We start from the raw sequence: 19882 nt of genomic DNA on the forward strand, positions 1-19882 counted from the left end.
TTCATTGTTCACAGCCAGCCACAGAGGCCATTAAATTAACAACCTGTTGACAAACACAAACATAAACCATTGTTGCTCTTAAAGGATATTAAAGGACAAACATGAATAGGATCAAACCATTACATGATAGTAGATGGTAGTCTAGGCTTCAAACAATATTTAGCTTGGAACTCACAACACTCCAAAATGAATGCCAGAGGAACACGTTTTAAAGGTTGAGCCAATTCATAAAGCACATTAATACAATAAATATTAAAGGGTAACACATTGTGTTTTACAAAAAGTAACAATACAATAAAAATACAATTGCAATTGTAAAATATAAATATGTATATCAATAGTTGTACGGGAAAATACAAAGAATTATTGCAGAAAATAAAAAAACATGCATGCGCACCCGCACCCACGCGCACACGCGCACACACGCACACACACACACACACACACACACACACACACACACACACACACACACACACACACACACACACACACACACACACACACACACACACACACACACACAGTGGATGTCAACTTCCTTCTGTATCCTGATACATGTAGTTGCATTCCAAAGTGTGGTAAGTTTTCATTTGTTTTATCACATTGTATCATTCCAAATCTTAAAATAACTGTCTAATAAATGATATATGTCTAAAATGGATATGATATGTCTGATCCTGTCTGCAGCGATGCCCTTTTTTGGGCATAACCGGAAGTCGTTGACGGCTTGTGTTTAGTTGCTAAGCTGCGGGACGGTGTTGTGTTGTTGTGTTGTTGTGGTCTCTCCTCCGGCGCACAACACCTATTTACCAACAAGTCAACAACAACCGGCTTCCTGCTGAAGAGGTACCACGGATGTACTCTGAGGATCTGGTCGGAGATGAAGGACCAAACTACAGGAATCTAACTCAAAGTTAGCGAAGAGGCTAATTAGCCTAGCGAGCTAACGCAGTAGCCGCGGACAGTGAGCCAAACTCCTCACCAAGGTACAAACTAACAGTCTGTTTAAAGTATATAACCCAAAAGAGCGACGTGGTGGCATGGTGAACATTGAGTTATATGTGTAAATATATATTTATAAGGACGGATTTACTGGAGTGTGTGTAGTTTGGCTAACTCAGGCTGATTGACAGTTCATTGATTGACAGTTCATCACTCCACTAAATAATGTGTCGACTTCACTTGTCGACTGGATGTTAAATTGTGTTATTAGTTTCTGGTTGTTAGTGAGTGTGAACGTGATGACCTGGTACTGGTACTTACTGAAGTTGTCTTCTTCTGGTTCTCCTGTAGGTCCACATTCCTCCAGTATGTGAACTGGAGGACTGGATGTTGCTTCCATTAATCCCGATCAGCCAAGACGCTAATGAGAGGGGTCACGTTTAATACACCTTAAAACAAAGACGCAAGCCCCCCCCCGCTCTGGCACCATGGCTGGGGCCCACGCCACCAAGACCTCCTGGAGACTGCGTGAGTATACACACTGTACTATATGATATAACTCTACTACTGGGCTGGGACTTATTGAGTATATACTATGCTATATAATTACACTGTATATACTATATCACTTCTGGTGTATAAACACTACTCTAGAACTATACTATACTCTACTGTATAAATCTAGACTGAGCTGGGATTCTCGAGTGTGTCTGGTTGCTTTGCGATGAGCTAAAACACGTGTGTGTGTGTGTGTGTGTGTGTGTGTGTGTGCGTGTGTGTGTGTTCCTGCAGAGGAGTTTGTGGCCCACTCCAGTAACGTGTCGTGCTTGGCTCTGGGGAAGAGCTCAGGCCGTCTGCTGGCTACTGGAGGGGAGGACTGCAAGGTCAACATCTGGGGTGTCAACAAATCAAACTGTATTATGGTAAGGCTACCCTACAGCTGTTTCATTCACATTTCATCCAAAGCCACTTACAATAAGTACATATGTCAGAAGAAGGAGAAACAACAATATATCTCTGTCGGTACAGTAAGGATGTTCATAGAACCAAGTGCCAAGCACTAACAATCACTAGGTTAACCCATGTCCCGAAAATACAATAAAGATAGCTAGGATAAGATGCTACACAATGCTGAGTGCTATTACATGTGCATTTATATGCATGTAATTTTGAATATGCCTTTTGCACTAGTCATGGGCTTGTGTTCCTCTCGTCAGAGTCTCACTGGCCACAACAACCCGGTGGAGTGCATCCAGTTCAACAGTTCAGAGGAGCAGGTGGCGGCTGGCTCCCAGTCTGGATCTCTGCGTGTCTGGGACTTGGAGGCCGCCAAAAGTAAGGCCCAGACCCATTTCTACCCCTTACCCCTTCCCCTTACCCCTCCCCCTTGTTTTGAAGGGGTAAGGGTAAGGGGAAGGGGTAAGAAAGGGGTAAGAAATGGGATTGGGCCGGGTCTGTTGTTGTTGTCTGTACCTTATTAAACACTTCTTCGGCTTGGGGCTCAGGCGGTAGAGCAGGATCCCGGCTCCTCCTAGCTGAATGTCGAGGTGTCCCTGAGCAAGACACCTCACCCTGACCTTTTTTTAGTGAATAATACAGAACATAAGGAACTTAATAAATCACATATTAAATCGCAATCGCAATATTGGTCAAAATAATCGCAATTAGATTATTTCCCCAAATTGTTCAGCTCTTAAAATGCCATCCATTTTACGTTCTTTAAAACGCTCTTAAGTCTTTCTATGGCCTTGGGTCTGCGATGGTTGTGTCAGTTGTGTGAAGTAGTGTTGTTGTGTGATTCCTCTCAGTCCTGCGTTCTCTCTCGGGACACAAGGCCAATATCACCAGCCTGGACTTCCATCCGTTCGGGGATTACTTGGCCTCCGGCTCCATGGACACAAACATCAAGGTGTGTGTTAAAGACTGTTCTATTGCGTAAACCTTCTCTTGGCTTCCCCCAGTTAAACCTTTTGTTGTTGTGGTTGCTTCCTCTCAGGTCTGGGATGTGCGGAGAAAGGGGTGTGTCTTCACGTACAAGGTAAGTCTGTATCCATGGGAACGGGTCCATTGATACACCTGTCATGTCTATTGAAAACATTTTCACCTAAAATGAATTTGTACTGTAAGCAGTTTTTACCTTTTGGATCTATGGTTTGTTTATCTCATCAAGTTGGCTACTAGCCTGCTGCTAATTTGGTCTCTAATTTGCCTTTTTGTTATCGGTGAGTGCCGGGCGGCTGAATAGCTAATCCTACAGATTACTGCGTCGCATGCGTCCAGACACCGACTGTCTTGTGTCTGACTCCTGTCTCCTGTGTGTCTAAATCCTTATCCAAAGGATGATGTTTTGAGTCTGTGTTTTGTAAAAATCATGGCTAGGTTCAATGGAAGTTAAACGCTTCAATCTATTGCTGCCTCAGAGCACAAATCTTCTTTCTTATAAAGAGATTTAATAATACAGACAACCGTATTATTAAACCAGAACCCTTTTACCCATCTGCCCTCTGCCCTATGCGTCTCCACGGACCGCATTTCAATGGGATGTTCTTCTCAGACTAATGGAGTTACCAGACCTTTGTGCTCCGCCGACCCCTCTTTGGTATTTGTTGTTTCTTCCTCCAGAGCCACAGTCAGGCGGTGAGGTATCTCGCTTTCAGTCCAGACGGCAAATGGCTGGCGTCCGCTGGGGACGACAGCACTATTAAGGTAACCACATCTGCAGTCTTCTTTTAGTTATGAAGCCTTGTTTAGGTTTTGGAATTGATGTTGACCAAATAAGATTAAACTCTTATAAAGTATACTTACATGAGCGCATGATTATAGATGGAGAGTATAGATGTTGTCTTGTCTCTCAGCTGTGAGGACCTGACTGGATGTGCTCTGCTCGTTATGTCTGTCTCCCAGCTGTGAGGACCTGACTGGATGTGCTCTGCTCGTCATGTCTGTCTCAGCTGTGAGGACCTGACTGGATGTGCTCTGCTCGTCATGTCTGTCTCTCAGCTGTGAGGACCTGACTGGATGGGCTCTGCTCGTTATGTCTGTCTCTCAGCTGTGAGGACCTGACTGGATGTGCTCTGCTCGTCATGTCTGTCTCTCAGCTTCGAGGACCTGACTGGATGTGCTCTGCTCGTCATGTCTGTCTCTCAGCTGTGAGGACCTGACTGGATGTGCTCTGCTCGTCATGTCTGTCTCTCAGCTGTGAGGACCTGACTGGATGTGCTCTGCTCGTTATGTCTGTCTCTCAGCTGTGAGGACCTGACTGGATGATGTGCTCTGCTCGTTATGTCTGTCTCTCAGCTGTGAGGACCTGACTGGATGATGTGCTCTGCTCGTTATGTCTGTCTCCCAGCTGTGGGACGTGACCGCGGGGAAGATCATCACGGAGTTCACCGCCCACACGGCCGCAGTCAACATCATCCAGTTCCACCCCAACGAGTACCTGCTGGCGTCGGGGAGCTCAGACAGGTAACCCGGGGCTCCGGCCCCCAGGTGGATCCTGTGTTTAACGTGGCGTTCCCTCGCTGCTACATCATGTCCTCTGTGTTCCAGAACCATCAAGCTGTGGGATCTGGAGAAGTTCAAGATGATCGGCTCGTCCGACGTGGAAACCGGCGCGGTCAGGTGTGAACCGTGACACTTTAGAGTTCTCTCTTATGATTCTTTTCCGGTTTCACAAAATGGAGATTTGAGCTGAAAGTTAAAATGAAGCAGGTGGGAGTGTGGTGACTGGTTGGTGGCTGGTTTGGTGACTTCGGTCTGAGTGTGGTGACTGGTTTGGTGACTGTGGTCTGAGTGTGGTGACTGGTTTGGTGACTGGTTCGGTGGCTGTGTCTGAGTGTGGTGACTGGTTTGGTGGCTGTCTGAGTGTGGTGACTGGTTTGGTGGCTGTGGTCTGAGTGTGGTGACTGGTTTGGTGGCTGTGGTCTGAGTGTGGTGACTGGTTTGGTGGCTGTGGTCTGAGTGTGGTCCTCTCCCCCCCCAGGTGTGTCCTCTTCCACCCTGACGGTGGCTGCCTGTACTCCGGGGCCTCCGACTCGCTGCGGGTCTACGGCTGGGAGCCTGACCGCTGCTTCGACGTGGTGCCCGTGGGCTGGGGCAAGGTGGCCGACATGGCCATCTGCAACAACAAGCTGGTGGGTCCGGCCCCCGGGGGCCGATGGGTCACCGTCGGGGGGAGTGGGGGCGCGCTGTGGGCGTGTGTTGGGGATAGGATGTATGGGGATTGATCTGTACATGTTGATTGATATGTGACGGGAACTCAATCCCATTTCTACCCCTTACCCCTCCCCCTTGTTTTGAAGGGGTAAGGGGAAGGGGGAAGGGGTAAGTGGTAAGTGGTAGAAATGGAAATTGATATGTGACGGCGTGTTTTCACATAAGTGACCATGTATGTTGGATCCTTGGGAGATCTTATTCCACCATTTGAGGCTGGTAAATAGAGAGGAGGCAGGCAAAACGCACACAATACGCACTTATTCTATGGAACACACTTATTGTTCTTATTGTATATGGTATTGTATGTTGTACGTCCTTAAAAATAGTACTTAGCATCGTATAGCATCTTACCCGAGCTGTCTTTGTTGTATACGGGGAATGGGTTAACCTAGTGATTTTTAGTGCTTGGATTTGTTTCTTTGAACATCCTTACTGCACCGACAGAGATATATTGTTCTTTCTCTTTCTTCTGACAGATGTACTCACTGTAAGTGAGTCGCTTTGGATAAAACCGTCTGCTAAATGTTAAATAACATGACAACGCCTCAGAGGCCAGTGTCTTGACAGTACGTCAATATGCTGTCCAAACCCCCATGATTCACTCTGGGCCCCCGCTCCGCAGATCGGCCTGTCCCACCACCAGACCAACGTGTCCTCCTACCTGGTGGACCTGACCAGGGTCAAGAGGTCCGGGGGCGCCGTGGTCCAGCCCACAGAGCCCTCCCCCAAGGGGTCCACCCTGCGCCGCAGCTACGAGCGACCCATGACCACCTGCAGCGGCCCTCAGAGGTACCCCAGCCGGGCCCCGTGGTCATACTGTAGTCTCCACGGTAACACAGCCGGGCCCCGTGGTCATACTGTAGTCTCCACGGTAACACAGCCGGGCCCCCTGTTCATACTGTAGTCTCCACTGTAACACAGCCGGGCCCCCTGTTCATACTGTAGTCTCCACAGTAACACAGCCGGGCCCTGTAGTCATACTGTAGTCTCCACGGTAACACAGCCGGGCCCCCTGTTCATACTGTAGTCTCCACGGTAACACATGTATGCCCCCGTCCCCCCCCCTCCTAGGGTGAAGCAGAGCTCAGAGTCGGAACGACGCAGCCCCAGCAGTGAAGACGAGAAGGAGGAGAACGAGTCCGCTGCCGAGATCCGGAACGCCGACGACTACCACGAGATCTTCCAGCCGAGGAACGCTATCTGTGGGTCACCTCCTCTGGGGAGAACCATGAGAACCCTTTAGATGGATGCACTTTATATGAGATTAAACTCCCCGTTCTCGTTCCCTTCCAGCGCGCTCTCCTCCCAAGCCCGGGGACCTGTTCCCTGCCCCTATGGAAGATGGTGATGATCTACATTTTCCTTCTCGTAACACATTCAACTGCTGAGTTTATTATTGATCCTCTGTAGCAAAACAGTTTGTCTTGTGCTAACACGCACCAATGTGTTAATGTGCTGTCCCTGCAGAGACCTTCATAGTGAGAGCCAGCTCGGTGAAGGAAGCTATGACCCCCATGCCTGAGAAGCAACAGGTGGGTTTGTTTTGGTGTTGTTCGTTGTGTATGACGTTTATCGTTTTAAATAAGTATAAACAGTGGAAGGAATGATGCATGCAAACAAACATCCAAAAATGTCCAAGTTCAGTTTCTACATGACTCAGATGCGTTCAATATGGGGTACTTAATGTGTTGTGGTATGAACCAGGGGTTTTCAAAGTTTTGACGGCTAAGGGCCAATTTAGGAACCCAGAATTTGAGGGTTGCCAAAGGAAAGAAAATGACTGTAGGCGGGAAACGCTGTCAGCATCCCAATGGTGAAAAAACACAGTGCACCGTGGACCTCTGGGAGTGAGGTCAAGTGAGGTCCAAATCACGAAACTGAGGTTCATCCTTTCAAAGTAATGGACAGTCAGATTAAAACTAACAAATGTAACAGGATTTAATTGAAAGCTAGAGAGAGTCGACTTTTCTCTTTATATATATATTTTTTTGTTTAAATTAATATTGACATAATAATACAAAAAAAATATATATATAATATTTTTATTTACATACTTACATCTGTCTGTCATTGAGGGCCGGCAGGAATGTTTCTGCGGGCCGTCATTGGCCCGCGGGCCGCACTTTGAGAACCAATGGTATAAAGCCTCACAGCCTCATCCCCCTCCCCCAGCTAAAGAAGCCCCCCATCGCCATGTCGACCCCCGTCCAGAGGGTTGAGCCCACCGTCGTCTCCGCCCCCCCGCGCCCCACCACCACCACCACCACCGCCACGACGACCACACACACGGCCGCCCGGCCCACGGCCTCCGACCCGCCCCCCCCCGGGCCCCAGTCCCCCCGGGCCCCCCCCCAGGCTACCACGGCCGCCGCCAAGCCCAGAGCCCCGCCCCCCATCAACATCATCCCCTCCTCCAGGAAGGAGCCCATCGGACTCAACGTGGCGGACTTCAGACCGGTGGGCTGGGGGGGGCGGGGGGGCGTCACCTGGGGCTGCTCGGTTATTAAATCATAACCACGATGATTTTGGTCAATATTGAAATCACGATTATTCAAACGATTATTTTTGATTTTGTCTCCCTCAAAAAATTCTCCTTCAAAAAAAATTCACAAAATGGTAAAAAAGAAAATGTTCAAATCTAAAATAATGTACAGATATGTGTCCAGCTGTTCTGCACTTCCTTTAAAACATTGAATGAAAAAAAAAAAAGAATAAAAATTGAAAACTAGATTATATAAGTTTTGTGATCGTTTGACGTCACCGTAACAATCTAACCGGTTCTCTCCCCCCCCTACGCTCCAGAACTCGTTCCACAAGGGGCCCGAGGTGCTGGGGGACGAGGAGGCGCAGTCCCAGATCAAGAAGGGCCACGACACCATGTGTGTGATGCTGAGCAGCCGGCAGAAGAACCTGGAGGCCGTGAAGGCTGTGTGGGGCAGCGGTGACGTCAAGGTGAGGCTTCTGCTGGCCCCCCGACACACAGAGAGGGAGCCCCCCCCCCCAGGCCTCACTGAACCAGGCAGTGTCCTGCACCAGTGGGGAGCCCCCCAGGCCTCACTGAACTAGGCAGTGTCCTGGACCAGTGGGGAGCCCCCCAGGCCTCACTGAACCAGGCAGTGTCCTGGACCAGTGGGGAGCCCCCCAGGCCTCACTGAACCAGGCAGTGTCCTGGAGCAGAGAGGGAGCCCCCCAGGCCTCACTGAACCAGGCAGTGTCCTGGACCAGTGGGGAGCCCCCCAGGCCTCACTGAACCAGGCAGTGTCCTGCACCAGTGGGGAGCCCCCCAGGCCTCACTGAACCAGGCAGTGTCCTGCACCAGTGGGGAGCCCCCCAGGCCTCCCTGAACCAGGCAGTGTCCTGCACCAGTGGGGAGCCCCCCAGGCCTCACTGAACTAGGCAGTGTCCTGGACCAGTGGGGAGCCCCCCAGGCCTCACTGAACCAGGCAGTGTCCTGGACCAGTGGGGAGCCCCCCAGGCCTCACTGAACCAGGCAGTGTCCTGGAGCAGAGAGGGAGCCCCCCAGGCCTCACTGAACCAGGCAGTGTCCTGGACCAGTGGGGAGCCCCCCAGGCCTCACTGAACCAGGCAGTGTCCTGCACCAGTGGGGAGCCCCCCAGGCCTCACTGAACCAGGCAGTGTCCTGCACCAGTGGGGAGCCCCCCAGGCCTCCCTGAACCATGCAGTGTCCTGCAGCGGTGGGGAGACCCCCAGGCCTCACTGAACCAGGCAGTGTCCTGCCCCAGTGGGGAGCCCCCCAGGCCTCACTGAACCAGGCAGTGTCCTGGAGCAGAGAGGGAGCCCCCCAGGCCTCACTGAACCAGGCAGTGTCCTGGAGCAGAGAGGGAGCCCCCCAGGCCTCACTGAACCAGGCAGTGTCCTGGACCAGTGGGGAGCCCCCCAGGCCTCACTGAACCAGGCAGTGTCCTGGAGCAGAGAGGGAGCCCCCCAGGCCTCCCTGAACCAGGCTCCTGCAGCGGTGGGGGGACTGCTGTGATGTCAGTCGATGACTCGTGTGTAGAAGGTCATCCCTCTGTCTCCGTTGTGACGGCGTCTCTCTTTGGCTCCTCCCACCAGAACTGCCTGGACATGGCGGTGGCCATGAACGACCGCTCCATCGTGGTGGACCTCCTCAACATCGTCAACCTCAAACCGTGAGAGAGAGAGAGAGAGACACACACACACACACACACACACACACACACACACACACACACACACACACACACACACACACACACACACACACACACACACACACACACACACACACACACACACCCCCCTTGGTGTTTGCCTTGCATGGCGAGTCCTCCTCAGGTCTGTAACCGTGCTTCTGTCCCAGGGTGCTGTGGAAGCTGGACCTGTGTACGTCCATCCTCCCCCAGATTGAAGAGCTGCTGCAAAGCAAATATGAGAGGTGAGTGAGCGGGTCTCGTGTTCCCACAAACTTTAAGGATGAACACGGTTAGATTGGGATCGCAACAACATCATCCTCCTGCCGGCAGCTCTTCATACCAGCAGCTGTGTCGACGTGTCTGATAAACACACAGATCACATTTCTGCTGTAGGCTTGCGGAAGGTCAGGTGAATTTGCATGTCAGTGAGTTGCAGGACGACTTTGTCAGAAAGACGCTTTGATTGACGTCTGAAGTAAATTGTTGAGGAATGATAATGCCCGTACTTCCTGGAGGGTTACGTAACATTTTTTATTATGATCTTTCTTTTATAAACGCTCCGTTGATACTGGCTTGCTTTACTTTGCTTCTGTCATTTGTAATGTGCTGTTCCCAGGCCCTCAACCACCTAACACTGTGTGTGTGTGTGTGTGTGTGTGTGTGTGTGTGTGTGTGTGTGTGTGTGTGTGTGTGTGTGTGTGTGTGTGTGTGTGTGTGTGTGTGTGTGTGTGTGTGTGTGTGTGTGTGTGTGTGTGTGTGTGTCCAGTTACGTCCAGACGGGTTGCATGTCGCTGAAGCTGATCCTGAAGCGCTTCTGGCCGCTCATCTCGGAGACGCTGAAGGCCCCGCCCTCTGTGGGCGTCGACATCACCAGGGAGGAGCGGTGAGTGACAGCGCCCTCTCAGCTGGCTGTCGCCCTGACTGGCTGACACCGCCGTCGCTGTGTGTGGATGTGTATGCAAGAATATATGTAGCAAAATTAAAATGGCAATGCAATTTGCAATTCAATAGGTCATTACATTATGCAAATGACAATTCATTATGCAATTTAATGACATCAGTTTAACCTAGTGATTGTTAGTGCTTGGACTTGTTGGGATCGCAACAACATCATCATCCTGCCAGCAGCTCTTCATACCAGCAGCTGTGTCGACGTTGGGACACAAGTGTATTTTAATATGCAAAGTGGCGTTGAAATCCTCAATTCAATTTGAAAAAGTTATAACAAACAATATGATAATTATAGCGTTTTGAGGGGTCACTGGTTAGAGAAGCGCTGTATAAATGCAGTCCATTTGCTGTTGAACTGACCCGACGCTCGTGTGTGCACGGTCTCAGGCTCCAGAAGTGCAAGGCATGCTTCAAGCAGCTGAAGAACCTGAGCAACGTGGTGAAGACCAAGGCCGACCAGGTGGGTCGCCACGGCAGTGCCTTCAAAGAGCTGCAGCTCCTGCTGGCCCCGTTGGACTACTGACCCCCGCCGGCCTACTGACAGTGATCCCACAAGAAGAAAGAGGGGAGACCGGGCCTTAAACACGCCTCCCGCCGCCTCGGGGAGCCAATCACAACGTCTCTATCGGGACGGGAGCCGATGCTAAATGGACAGTGGTGACCGCGTTTGGAGGCATCAGCGTTGAAACGCCTCACTGCTTCACTGTCGTTATCGAGGCACTAATGAATCCTGCCAGTATAAATGTGTGTCTGTGAGTCGGGGGCGGGGCTCTGTGGGGCCGGCCAATCAGAAACGTATAAGGCCTTGCGTAGTATAGTGGGGAAATGGGACACATCAACGCAACTCGTCATCGCTCGGACAGCATGTTTTAATTTAAACATGCTGTGGAGTCGTGAGACACACAAGTAAGGGACAGCCGTTCTTCCTGAGACACGTGATTGCACAAAGCGCTGAAATCTGGGCACTGACGAGTTGATGCTTCAATGTTATTTAAAACATCTATCAGGATTATTTTTTACTTGATGAAACTGTATAGAAGCGCTCCTTTTAAATGTAGTTGACAATGAAAGATTTTATTTGTTCCTAATAAAACGGTAGAACATGTGAATGTCTTATGTTGAGCATAAAGGGGGTACCCTACATATGATGGGTTGCTGGTATGTTGACAATATCCGACCTACTTATACACACACGTTAACCTCATACATGATATTAACTAGGTTTGAGAGCTTATTGAATTGAGTATCGTTTCTCTACTTGGCTTGCATTGCTTTGAATCGTCAATGTTCTTTGTAGCCTAGTTAACAATGTCAGGACTAACACAGGTGTCACTCGTAACACTAGTGCTGGGTTTGCTACTTTGTTAACCAAAGACAAACATGGATGCCCGCATTGTCCTTTGGTTTGTATCTGTGTCGCTGGCATGTTGGAGCTGCAAATACAACTTGTAAACGGAACTGCAGATCTCTTGGATGAATAGCCCCATTAATTTTTACCTTTCTGATCTACGTGGATGATAGATATTAAATTAACAAAAAAGATATAAAAAATTACTTATTGATCTGTAAAGAAATCTGTAAAGCAATGTTTACAGATTTCTAACATTAATGTCAAAGTAGCGTCTATGTTTATGCTTTAACCATGACGTGTATCACTAGTCAATCAATGTACAGGTACATAAAGAGCAGATCAATAATTAGTGTAATGAGCAACACCTGGGTTTGTCTTACACAGATACCTCCGATGAGGTCAAGTTCACGTCCCACAGAATGCAAAGCAGCACAGCCAAAATACAAATGACAAACAAATGATCTGGATCGGGCAGTCAATACTCATTTGGTTTCGAGTGTTTATTTAAAAAGGGTTTCATACAAAATCACGGCTAGAAATCTACGACAAAGATAAGCAAGCAGAGCACGACAGACAAGCGTTCCTCCTCTCGGGACATTGGGTTAGCGACAATTTACTGACAACACGCTCCACCAGTTCAGTGGTTTCAAAGTCCTAAGCAGTCATATATTATATACACACATACATACGCCCGGCCCGGCTCGGATCACCACTGCATACGCACGCGTCCCGTCCCGTCACGTGGTTTTAGTTTGGTAAGCACCAAGCCACTCATGGAAGAATTCACAGTGCAGGAATGGTCGTTCCTGTCGTGTGTTTTAGAGAACGGAAATTCTTCCATGCGGGGTTGAGGTTGACACTAGTTATTCCCCCCTGTGGATTCAAACCCAAACATACTAAAGAGATGGTGTTCTCCAGCCTTCTACACTCTTCTATTGCTCATGTCCTATTGGACAGAATATGCCCCATCTTGGATTCAGTGGAGTACCCTGATTGGATAAAAGGAGGCCTTCAGGTAAATGCAAAAAAGATTATCACATCGGCCTCCATTGGAAAGTTTAAGCAAAATAAAAATGTAGATTAAAGCATGTCAAAACATAAATAGATATACCGTATTACCCATACTTTAAAAATCAAGCATAACTTATGTTAATACACATAAACAAACAAAACTAAAGTTTAAAGTGCAACTTTACCATGGAATACTGTAATCGCAAAGTATATACTGTGTTAGGGCATCAGGAAGAAAAAAGGGTTAGCGGCCGTAACCAATGGTTTCCGGACGGAGGCAGAGCTTATCTAAGGTCCAGGAGGGGGGGTGGGGGGTGGTTAGTATGGGTTGGTACGGGCAGCTTAACTGCCACTGTAGTCTTTTTGACAGCCACCAGTCAACATCCCCCCTCGGATTGACTGCTGACGAGGGAAACTTGAAGTTCAGGGTGCTGATGAAGCAGCCTCAGTGGAACTTTAGAAAAAAAACTAGAGTGAACTGCTGCGGGCGAGAGATTGCTTTGTGTGACACCTCCCCCGCTCCTCATCACTCCCTCTTCGGCGTTCCCTCCGTCACTCCCTCAAACGTCCTCATCCTGCACTCCCAGAGAGGAGTGAAGCAAAGCAGAGACATGTTGTTTAGGGAGCCGCTACTGGAGTCGTGTCCGTGCTGTACTCTCTCCTGGACGTTCTCTCCCCCCCGGTTCCTCACGCCGTCAGCTTCAGTCGTCCTGGAACGGCAAGAGAGAAAAAGCATGTGAGCAGGAAGCCACGGAGGGAGGGGTAGGGTTTAGTGCACTGCTGCTCTGTTAAACAGCCCAGAAACATCACAGCCTCTTCACCAAGAACACAAGACACGAGACGAGCACACTCACACCAGAGCACAATCCTGTGTGTAACGCACAAAGAAGCCACACAACGTCATCCATTCAACCGTACAACACACACACGCATACACACACACACACACACACACACACACACGCACGCACACGCCAACATAAGCCACAGTACCAGAACGCAACGTACTGCACCACTACACACATGGTGCTCCATGTGTGTGCGTGGCTGTGAGTGTGTGTGGGTTTGATATTTCTTTGCAGCGGAGCACAACAGAAGCTTTGTGGATGGCGTCCGGGTTAGCGGTGGGGGGGAGGAGTTAGACGGGTAGGTCGTGACCGGGTGACATGTGGGCACCATGGCATGCGGAGCGCGGCCATGCTGAGCAACCGACCAGTGGCCGACCCACCTACCTGCCCACTGTCCCCCACCAACGGGCTGCCTCTGTCTACCTGTCTGTCTGTGAACCAATCACAGCACAGCGTCAGGACAAAGAGAGGGGGGAAGGGGGACGCGCGCTGAGCCATCGCGGCCGTCGCCGGTCGTTGAGATGGAGTGCGCGTGTGTCTGGGTGCTCGTGTGTGTGTACCTGTCGAGAGTTGAGACTGGGAGCGTCGGCGCGTGCTGGGGGTCCGGGAGGTGGAGGAGAGGGTGGAGCCGGCGCTGCTGGCCCGAGAGATGGGGAGTGGCACCGGCGTCACGGGCGGAGAGTCCAGCTGCAGAGGTCAGAGGTCAAACGTGACTCCATATCATCGTTGCGATCGATACAGATCACTAGAAGGGTTTCATGTGCTTCCTCATCAGGTGTACAACTAATTCAGACGCAACATGGATCAATTTACAGACTTTGTAAATGTAATCAATTATCTGTTGGAGAACCATTATACCATTCACGGCATTTAGCAGACGCTTCTATCCAAAGCAACTTACAATAATTACATTTGTCAGAAGAAGGAGAAACAACAATATACCGCTGTCGGTACAGTATTGATGTTCATATAAACAAGTACCAAGCATTTACAATCGCTAGGGTAACCCATTCCCCGTATACCACAAAGATAGCTAGGACAAGACGCTACATAGTACTGAGTACTATTTTTAAGTGCCAGGACGTACCACACACATAAGTGCGTACATCAGAGTATGGGACTAGATTGTGAACATCAGAAGGTGGAGCGACCGCGCTACAGTCCCACACCACAGGCCGACGAGCAGGGAGGACAGAGCAGCTCACCTCCACACTGTCGTGGGTGGGCGACGAGGAGGTGGAGGAGTTCTCCACCCTCTTGAAGGCGGAGGCCGAGCCCAGTTCAACGCTGCGGACGCGCTGGGCGAACTTGAGGGAGCAGACCGACTCGCTCATGTTGCTGACCAACGGGGACACCTGGAGGGAGAGAGGGCGAGACAGAGACAGAGAGACAGAGACAGAGAGAGAGAGAGACACACACACACACACACACACACACACACACACACACACACACACACACACACAGAGGGAGAGAGAGAGAGAGAGAGAGACACACACACAGAGGGAGAGACAGAGAGAGAGAGAGAGAGACACACACACAGAGGGAGAGACAGACAGAGAGAGAGAGAGACAGACAGACAGAGAGAGAGACAGACAGACAGACAGACAGACAGACAGACAGACAGACAGACAGACAGACAGACAGACAGACAGACAGACAGACAGACAGACAGACAGACAGACAGACAGACAGACAGACAGACAGACAGACAGACAGACAGACAGACAGACAGACAGACAGACAGACAGACAGACAGACAGACAGAGAGAGAGAGACAGACAGACAGACAGACAGACAGACAGAGAGAGACAGACAGAGAGAGAGACACAGAGAGGGAGAGAGAGACACACACACACAGAGGGAGAGAGACACACACAGACAGACAGACAGACAGACAGACAGACAGACAGACAGACAGACAGACAGACAGACAGACAGACAGACAGACAGACAGACAGACAGACAGACAGACAGACAGACAGACAGACAGAGAGAGAGAGACACACAGAGAGGGAGACAGGGGTGAGGTCTACGGCATCTCAGCATCATCACTACAACGTACACGGTGAGGAGAACCAGTGTGGCGCCACGTTGCTCAGGAGCGAGAGCGGCTGGCTGTGGGACCCCCTCACCTGCACCATCATGAGGGTCTTGCTGTCCCCGCTCAGCGAGTCCTGCAGCAGGTAGGTGAGCCGCGAGTTCCTGAAGGGCACGTGGGAGTGGCGGCAGCGCAGTGCGTTGATGACGTCGCCCAGCGCCGACAGAGACTTGTTGATGCACTGCGCCTCGCGCAGGCGGCTGCCCTCCGCGCCCGACTTGGCGATGCGCTCTGAGCCCGCCAGGTCCACCAGGTTCAGCTTACCTGCGCGGGAGGGAGGCAGCGCGCGTTTATAACTTATATTATTATTAATTACATTGGCAGAAGAAGGAGAAACAACAATATACCGCTGTCGGTACAGTATTGATGTTCATAGAAACAAGTACCAAGCACTTACAATCGCTAGGTTAACCCATTCCCCGTACACAACAAAGATAGCTAGGACGCTACATAGTACCGAGTACTATTTTTAAGTGCCAGGACGTACCACACACAATAAGTGCGTACATCAGAGTTGGTGTGGTTGTTGTGGATATGGTGGTTGATGTGGTGTTGGTGGCTGGTGTTGGTGGTGTTTGTCGTTGTGGTGCTTGATGGTGGTGGTGGTGGTTGTTGGTGGTGTTAGGGTTTGGGTTATTGGTGTTGTTGGTGGTGGTGGCTGTTGTTGGTTGGTGGTTGTCGTTGGTGTGGTGGTGTTGGTTGGTGTGGCTGGTGTTGCTTGGTGGTTAGGGTTATTGGTGTTATTGGTGTTGTTGGTGTGGTTGTTGTGGCGGCTGGTGTTGGTTGGTGGTTAGGGTTATTGGTGTTGGTGTGGGTTGGTGGTTAGGGTTATTGGTGTTGGTGTGGTGGTGTTGGTTGGTGGTTAGGGTTATTGGTGTTGTTGGTGGTGGTGGTGTTGGTTGGTGTGGCTGGTGTTGGTTGGTGATTAGGGTTATTGGTGTTGTTGGTGGTGGTGGTGTTGGTTGGTGTGGCTGGTGGTTAGGGTTATTGGTGTTGTTGGTGGTGGTGGCTGTTGTTGGTTGGTGGTTAGGGTTAGGGTTATTGGTGGCTGGTGTTGTCCTACCTTGAGTGCGGTTCCCGGTGGCCGAGTTGAAGCCCGCCACCGTGATGACGAGCAGCGCGTGGGAGCGGGAGCTGTGCTCGTTGAGGTTGGTGCAGGCGGTCGCCCGGTTCATGTGGCCGAGCTCAAACACCTGGAGGAGGAGGAGGAGGAGGAGGGTCAGAGCTTTGTGGACGCCTGACCTTAATGCAGAGTTCAGTTACACAAACGCAGAGTGTGGGATGTGTACATGCGCTCGTAAAAAAGCCGGTGAACAATGTCATCGTTGATACATTAGCACATAGGCCTAATCCGACGGGATAGACGCAAATCCCTTCCTGTGGACATTCCATCACCTCAACTGGAACAGGCAGTCATGGGTCTCATGGCATTCGCTGTATCCCTTATCCGGTTATAGGCACGCACTAAACAAAAGTATAAACTACTGTATTGTACAGCGAGGTTGGACCACTCGTGACCGATGTGTTTGTTCTAGAGCTACTGTGACCACAAGGGCCTAATGAACGATGTAATGCAATCAGAGCGATCAGGGAGAGGGGGGCAGCTGACCCTGTTGATGTCCTCCGGGCACTGCACCGTGATCTGGGTGAGGCCGGGGACGTAGAGCTGCCCGCTGCCGTCTGGGTTCATCTTGATGTCCAGCTTCTCGCTGGGGTTGTCTCCCAGGAGGTTCCTGGGGGGGGATCACATCGGGGTCAGGTTGTGCATGGTGAGTGTCCACAGACTGGGACACCGCTCTGAGAGGGACGCCCAGAGCCCTGGACGAGGACGCGTTGGAAAAGTCCAGGCCTGATTTATTTCCAAGTGTTTAACTTTGATTGATTACATTTAACATTACTTGGATGTTTTATTTCATCCAAGTAATGTAATAAAATCTGAGCCGTTTTGAGTCACCAGATTTGTTTGTACAGTAAACACATTAAGTCGTTATAATCACTTGCATTGAAGCACATGATACTTGAATTAAAGAAGAACAAAGTGCTGACCACATGCTTTTCATCTCGTGCCGAGGCTGTGATGTGATCTCACACACACACACACACACACACACACACACACACACACACACACACACACACACACACCACACACACACACACACACACACACACACACACACACACACACACACACACACACACACACACCTCAGGGTCTCGTTGTAGATCTCCACCATGCTGACGGTGATCCTGTAGTCCCAGTCGGGCTTCTTCTCCATGACCTCGGAGAAGAGCAGCCGGAGCGCCCGCTGGTTGATGCCCGGGTTCTGGCCCGCGCCCTGGGGGAGAGAGAGAGAGAGAGAGGGGCGTACGACCATTAGATGCTGCTCAGACCCAGCAGCTCCAGTCAAGAGGGCGAGAGCAAGTGAGAGAGTGATGGATATATTTGTATGATTATTTTATTCTATATTCATGAAGAGTCAGACAGGAAGGTATGGAATAGACAGAGAGAGGCGGGGAGACATGCTGCAAAGGACCACGGTCAGGAATCGAACCCGAACCCTTAATGGTACGCGCTCTACCCGGTGAACCACTTGCTAAACCCTAATCTCGTTCTAGTCTCTCCAAACGCGTGGCGTTAACACCAGCTGGCGTTCCCGGGCTGGTTCTATGACGCCAAGAGTTCCGAGGAAGGCACCAACGTGACTGAGGATGAGCCGACTCACCTCCATGGTGTAGGTCTTCCCCGAGCCCGTCTGTCCGTAGGCGAAGATGCAGACGTTGAAGCCGTCGATGCACGAGGTCACCAGCGACTGGACCTCCTGGAACACCTGGGGTACGGAAAAGGATTGATTTGATTGGTTTACTGGCGATGGTAAAAGGTAAATGGACTGCATTTATACAGCGCTTTTCTAACCAGTGGCCACTCAAAGCGTTTTACAATATTACCCAACATTCACTCACTCATGCACAGATTCACACACACGACGGCGGAGTCAGCCATGCAAGGCACAAGGGACACCTCAACACTCAGCTAGGAGGAGTCAGGGATCGAACTAGCAACCTTCGGGTTACCAGCCAACCCGCTCTACCATCAGAGCCACATGCCCCCGATGGCACACAGACGTCCACACGACGGTCCCCGGGACAGACTGACCTCTTCCTGCGTGGCCTGCGGTGGGAAGACCTTGTCGAGGTCGAAGGTCATGGTCTTGCCCTTGTTGGAGAGGTAGAGGACCGCGTCATCGTCCGAGTCGAAGCTGACCATGTTCCGGGACTCGGCGGAGACGTGCTCCTCGTGGCTGACCGGCCGCACCCGGCAGAACACCCGGATGTTGCCTGGGGAACGGGAAACACGGCCTCGGTCACACGTGGGATCGGTAGGGCGGCAGCGCAGGAAGTAAACACATGTTGGTTTCATCCATCGCTACGTCGCATACGTCGCCAGTGTATTGCCCTAGCATAGGTGCTTGGTTCTATGAACACCCCTACGGTACCGACAGTGATATATTGGTGGTTCTCTTCTTCTCACAATGGATACTTATTTTACGTCGCTTTGAATTATAGCGTCTGCTAAATGCCCTATAGGTAAATGTAAGCATAGAAATTGTTTTCTTAATGGATGCAAACAAAACATACTTTATTTTGAGTCGATTTTATGATGGCAAAATGTGACGATTGAAAATGTAAATATATATTTTGTTACAGACTGGTCTGGAACTGTTACTTCAAATGCATACGGCCTTTAACTCTTTGCTGCGCCCTCATATTAAGGCCCGTTAACGTCAACCGTTTCCCTGGCGCCCGGTGTTCCTGCGTTTACCTTTGAGGCGCACCAGCTCGTTGTGACACTTCTTCCTCAGGTTCATCTCCCGCTTGTACTTCCTCAGGAGCTCCTGGTTGGCTGCGCTCACCTCGTTGATCACCTGGCAGATCTGCAGAGAGCGACAGCACAGTCACGGCTCAATACACACACACACACACACACACACACACACACACACACACACACACACACACACACACACACACACACACACACACACACACACACACACACACACACACACACACACACACGATGTTTGTACAGCCGGCAGCGACGCCGTGTTTACTCACCTCCTGCTTGGCCTCCACGATGGCCTTGTCCAGCATGTAGGGGAATTCCTGCACCTGCCTCTTGAGCAGGTTGTAGTCGCAGGTCAAAGTGCGCAGCGCGGGCTGCAGGGTCAGCAGGTTCATACGGACACCTGCACAGGGGGGCGATGGGGGGGAGGGTGGGCGA

At 50.6% G+C, this 19882-nt stretch overlaps 2 protein-coding genes across 6 annotated transcripts in view; one reads left to right on the top strand and one right to left on the bottom strand.

Annotated features, from left to right (window-relative positions):
• Positions 1–710: 710 nt before the first annotated feature.
• On the top strand, positions 711–11535 carry katnb1 (katanin p80 (WD repeat containing) subunit B 1). The gene is made up of 19 exons (XM_056607143.1): positions 711–989; positions 1297–1473; positions 1738–1868; positions 2163–2280; positions 2754–2854; positions 2942–2983; positions 3568–3651; positions 4295–4410; positions 4495–4566; positions 4928–5078; positions 5783–5949; positions 6232–6362; positions 6454–6504; positions 6628–6692; positions 7963–8112; positions 9235–9311; positions 9503–9577; positions 10102–10218; positions 10674–11535. The coding sequence occupies exons 2-19, from the start codon at positions 1434–1436 to the stop codon at positions 10807–10809; spliced, it is 1824 nt and encodes a 607-aa protein (XP_056463118.1). The 5' UTR covers positions 711–989; positions 1297–1433; the 3' UTR covers positions 10810–11535.
• A 389-nt stretch (positions 11536–11924) lies between these two features.
• Positions 11925–19882, bottom strand: part of kifc3 (kinesin family member C3) — a 29587-nt gene continuing 21629 nt past the window's right edge. For 3 of the 5 annotated variants that reach the window (XM_056607141.1, XM_056607137.1, XM_056607140.1), the window contains 12 exons: positions 19717–19847; positions 19421–19532; positions 18755–18936; positions 18324–18428; positions 17806–17936; positions 17207–17330; positions 16661–16790; positions 15632–15861; positions 14702–14851; positions 14057–14183; positions 13881–13927; positions 11925–13358 (listed from right to left, as the gene is read on the bottom strand). In XM_056607141.1, the coding sequence (XP_056463116.1) occupies positions 13350–13358; positions 13881–13927; positions 14057–14183; positions 14702–14851; positions 15632–15861; positions 16661–16790; positions 17207–17330; positions 17806–17936; positions 18324–18428; positions 18755–18936; positions 19421–19532; positions 19717–19847 (1478 nt within the window). In that variant the 3' untranslated portion in view covers positions 11925–13349. The remainder of the gene's footprint in view (positions 13359–13880; positions 13928–14056; positions 14184–14701; positions 14852–15631; positions 15862–16660; positions 16791–17206; positions 17331–17805; positions 17937–18323; positions 18429–18754; positions 18937–19420; positions 19533–19716; positions 19848–19882) is intronic. The other 2 variants (XM_056607139.1, XM_056607138.1) reach the window with 2 other exon arrangements.

Source organism: Gadus chalcogrammus, chromosome 14 (genome assembly GCF_026213295.1).
Source record: "Gadus chalcogrammus isolate NIFS_2021 chromosome 14, NIFS_Gcha_1.0, whole genome shotgun sequence".
NCBI classification, from domain to species: Eukaryota; Metazoa; Chordata; class Actinopteri; order Gadiformes; family Gadidae; genus Gadus; species Gadus chalcogrammus.

Bases quoted from the DNA above. Each gene is read 5' to 3' on its own strand.
- katnb1 (XM_056607143.1), top strand. From the start codon at position 1,434: ATGGCTGGGGCCCACGCCACCAAGACCTCCTGGAGACTGC. The intron at 2,281-2,753 runs GTAAGGCCCAGA...GATTCCTCTCAG, and splicing joins GGACTTGGAGGCCGCCAAAA to TCCTGCGTTCTCTCTCGGGA. The intron at 6,363-6,453 runs GTGGGTCACCTC...GTTCCCTTCCAG, and splicing joins CCAGCCGAGGAACGCTATCT to CGCGCTCTCCTCCCAAGCCC.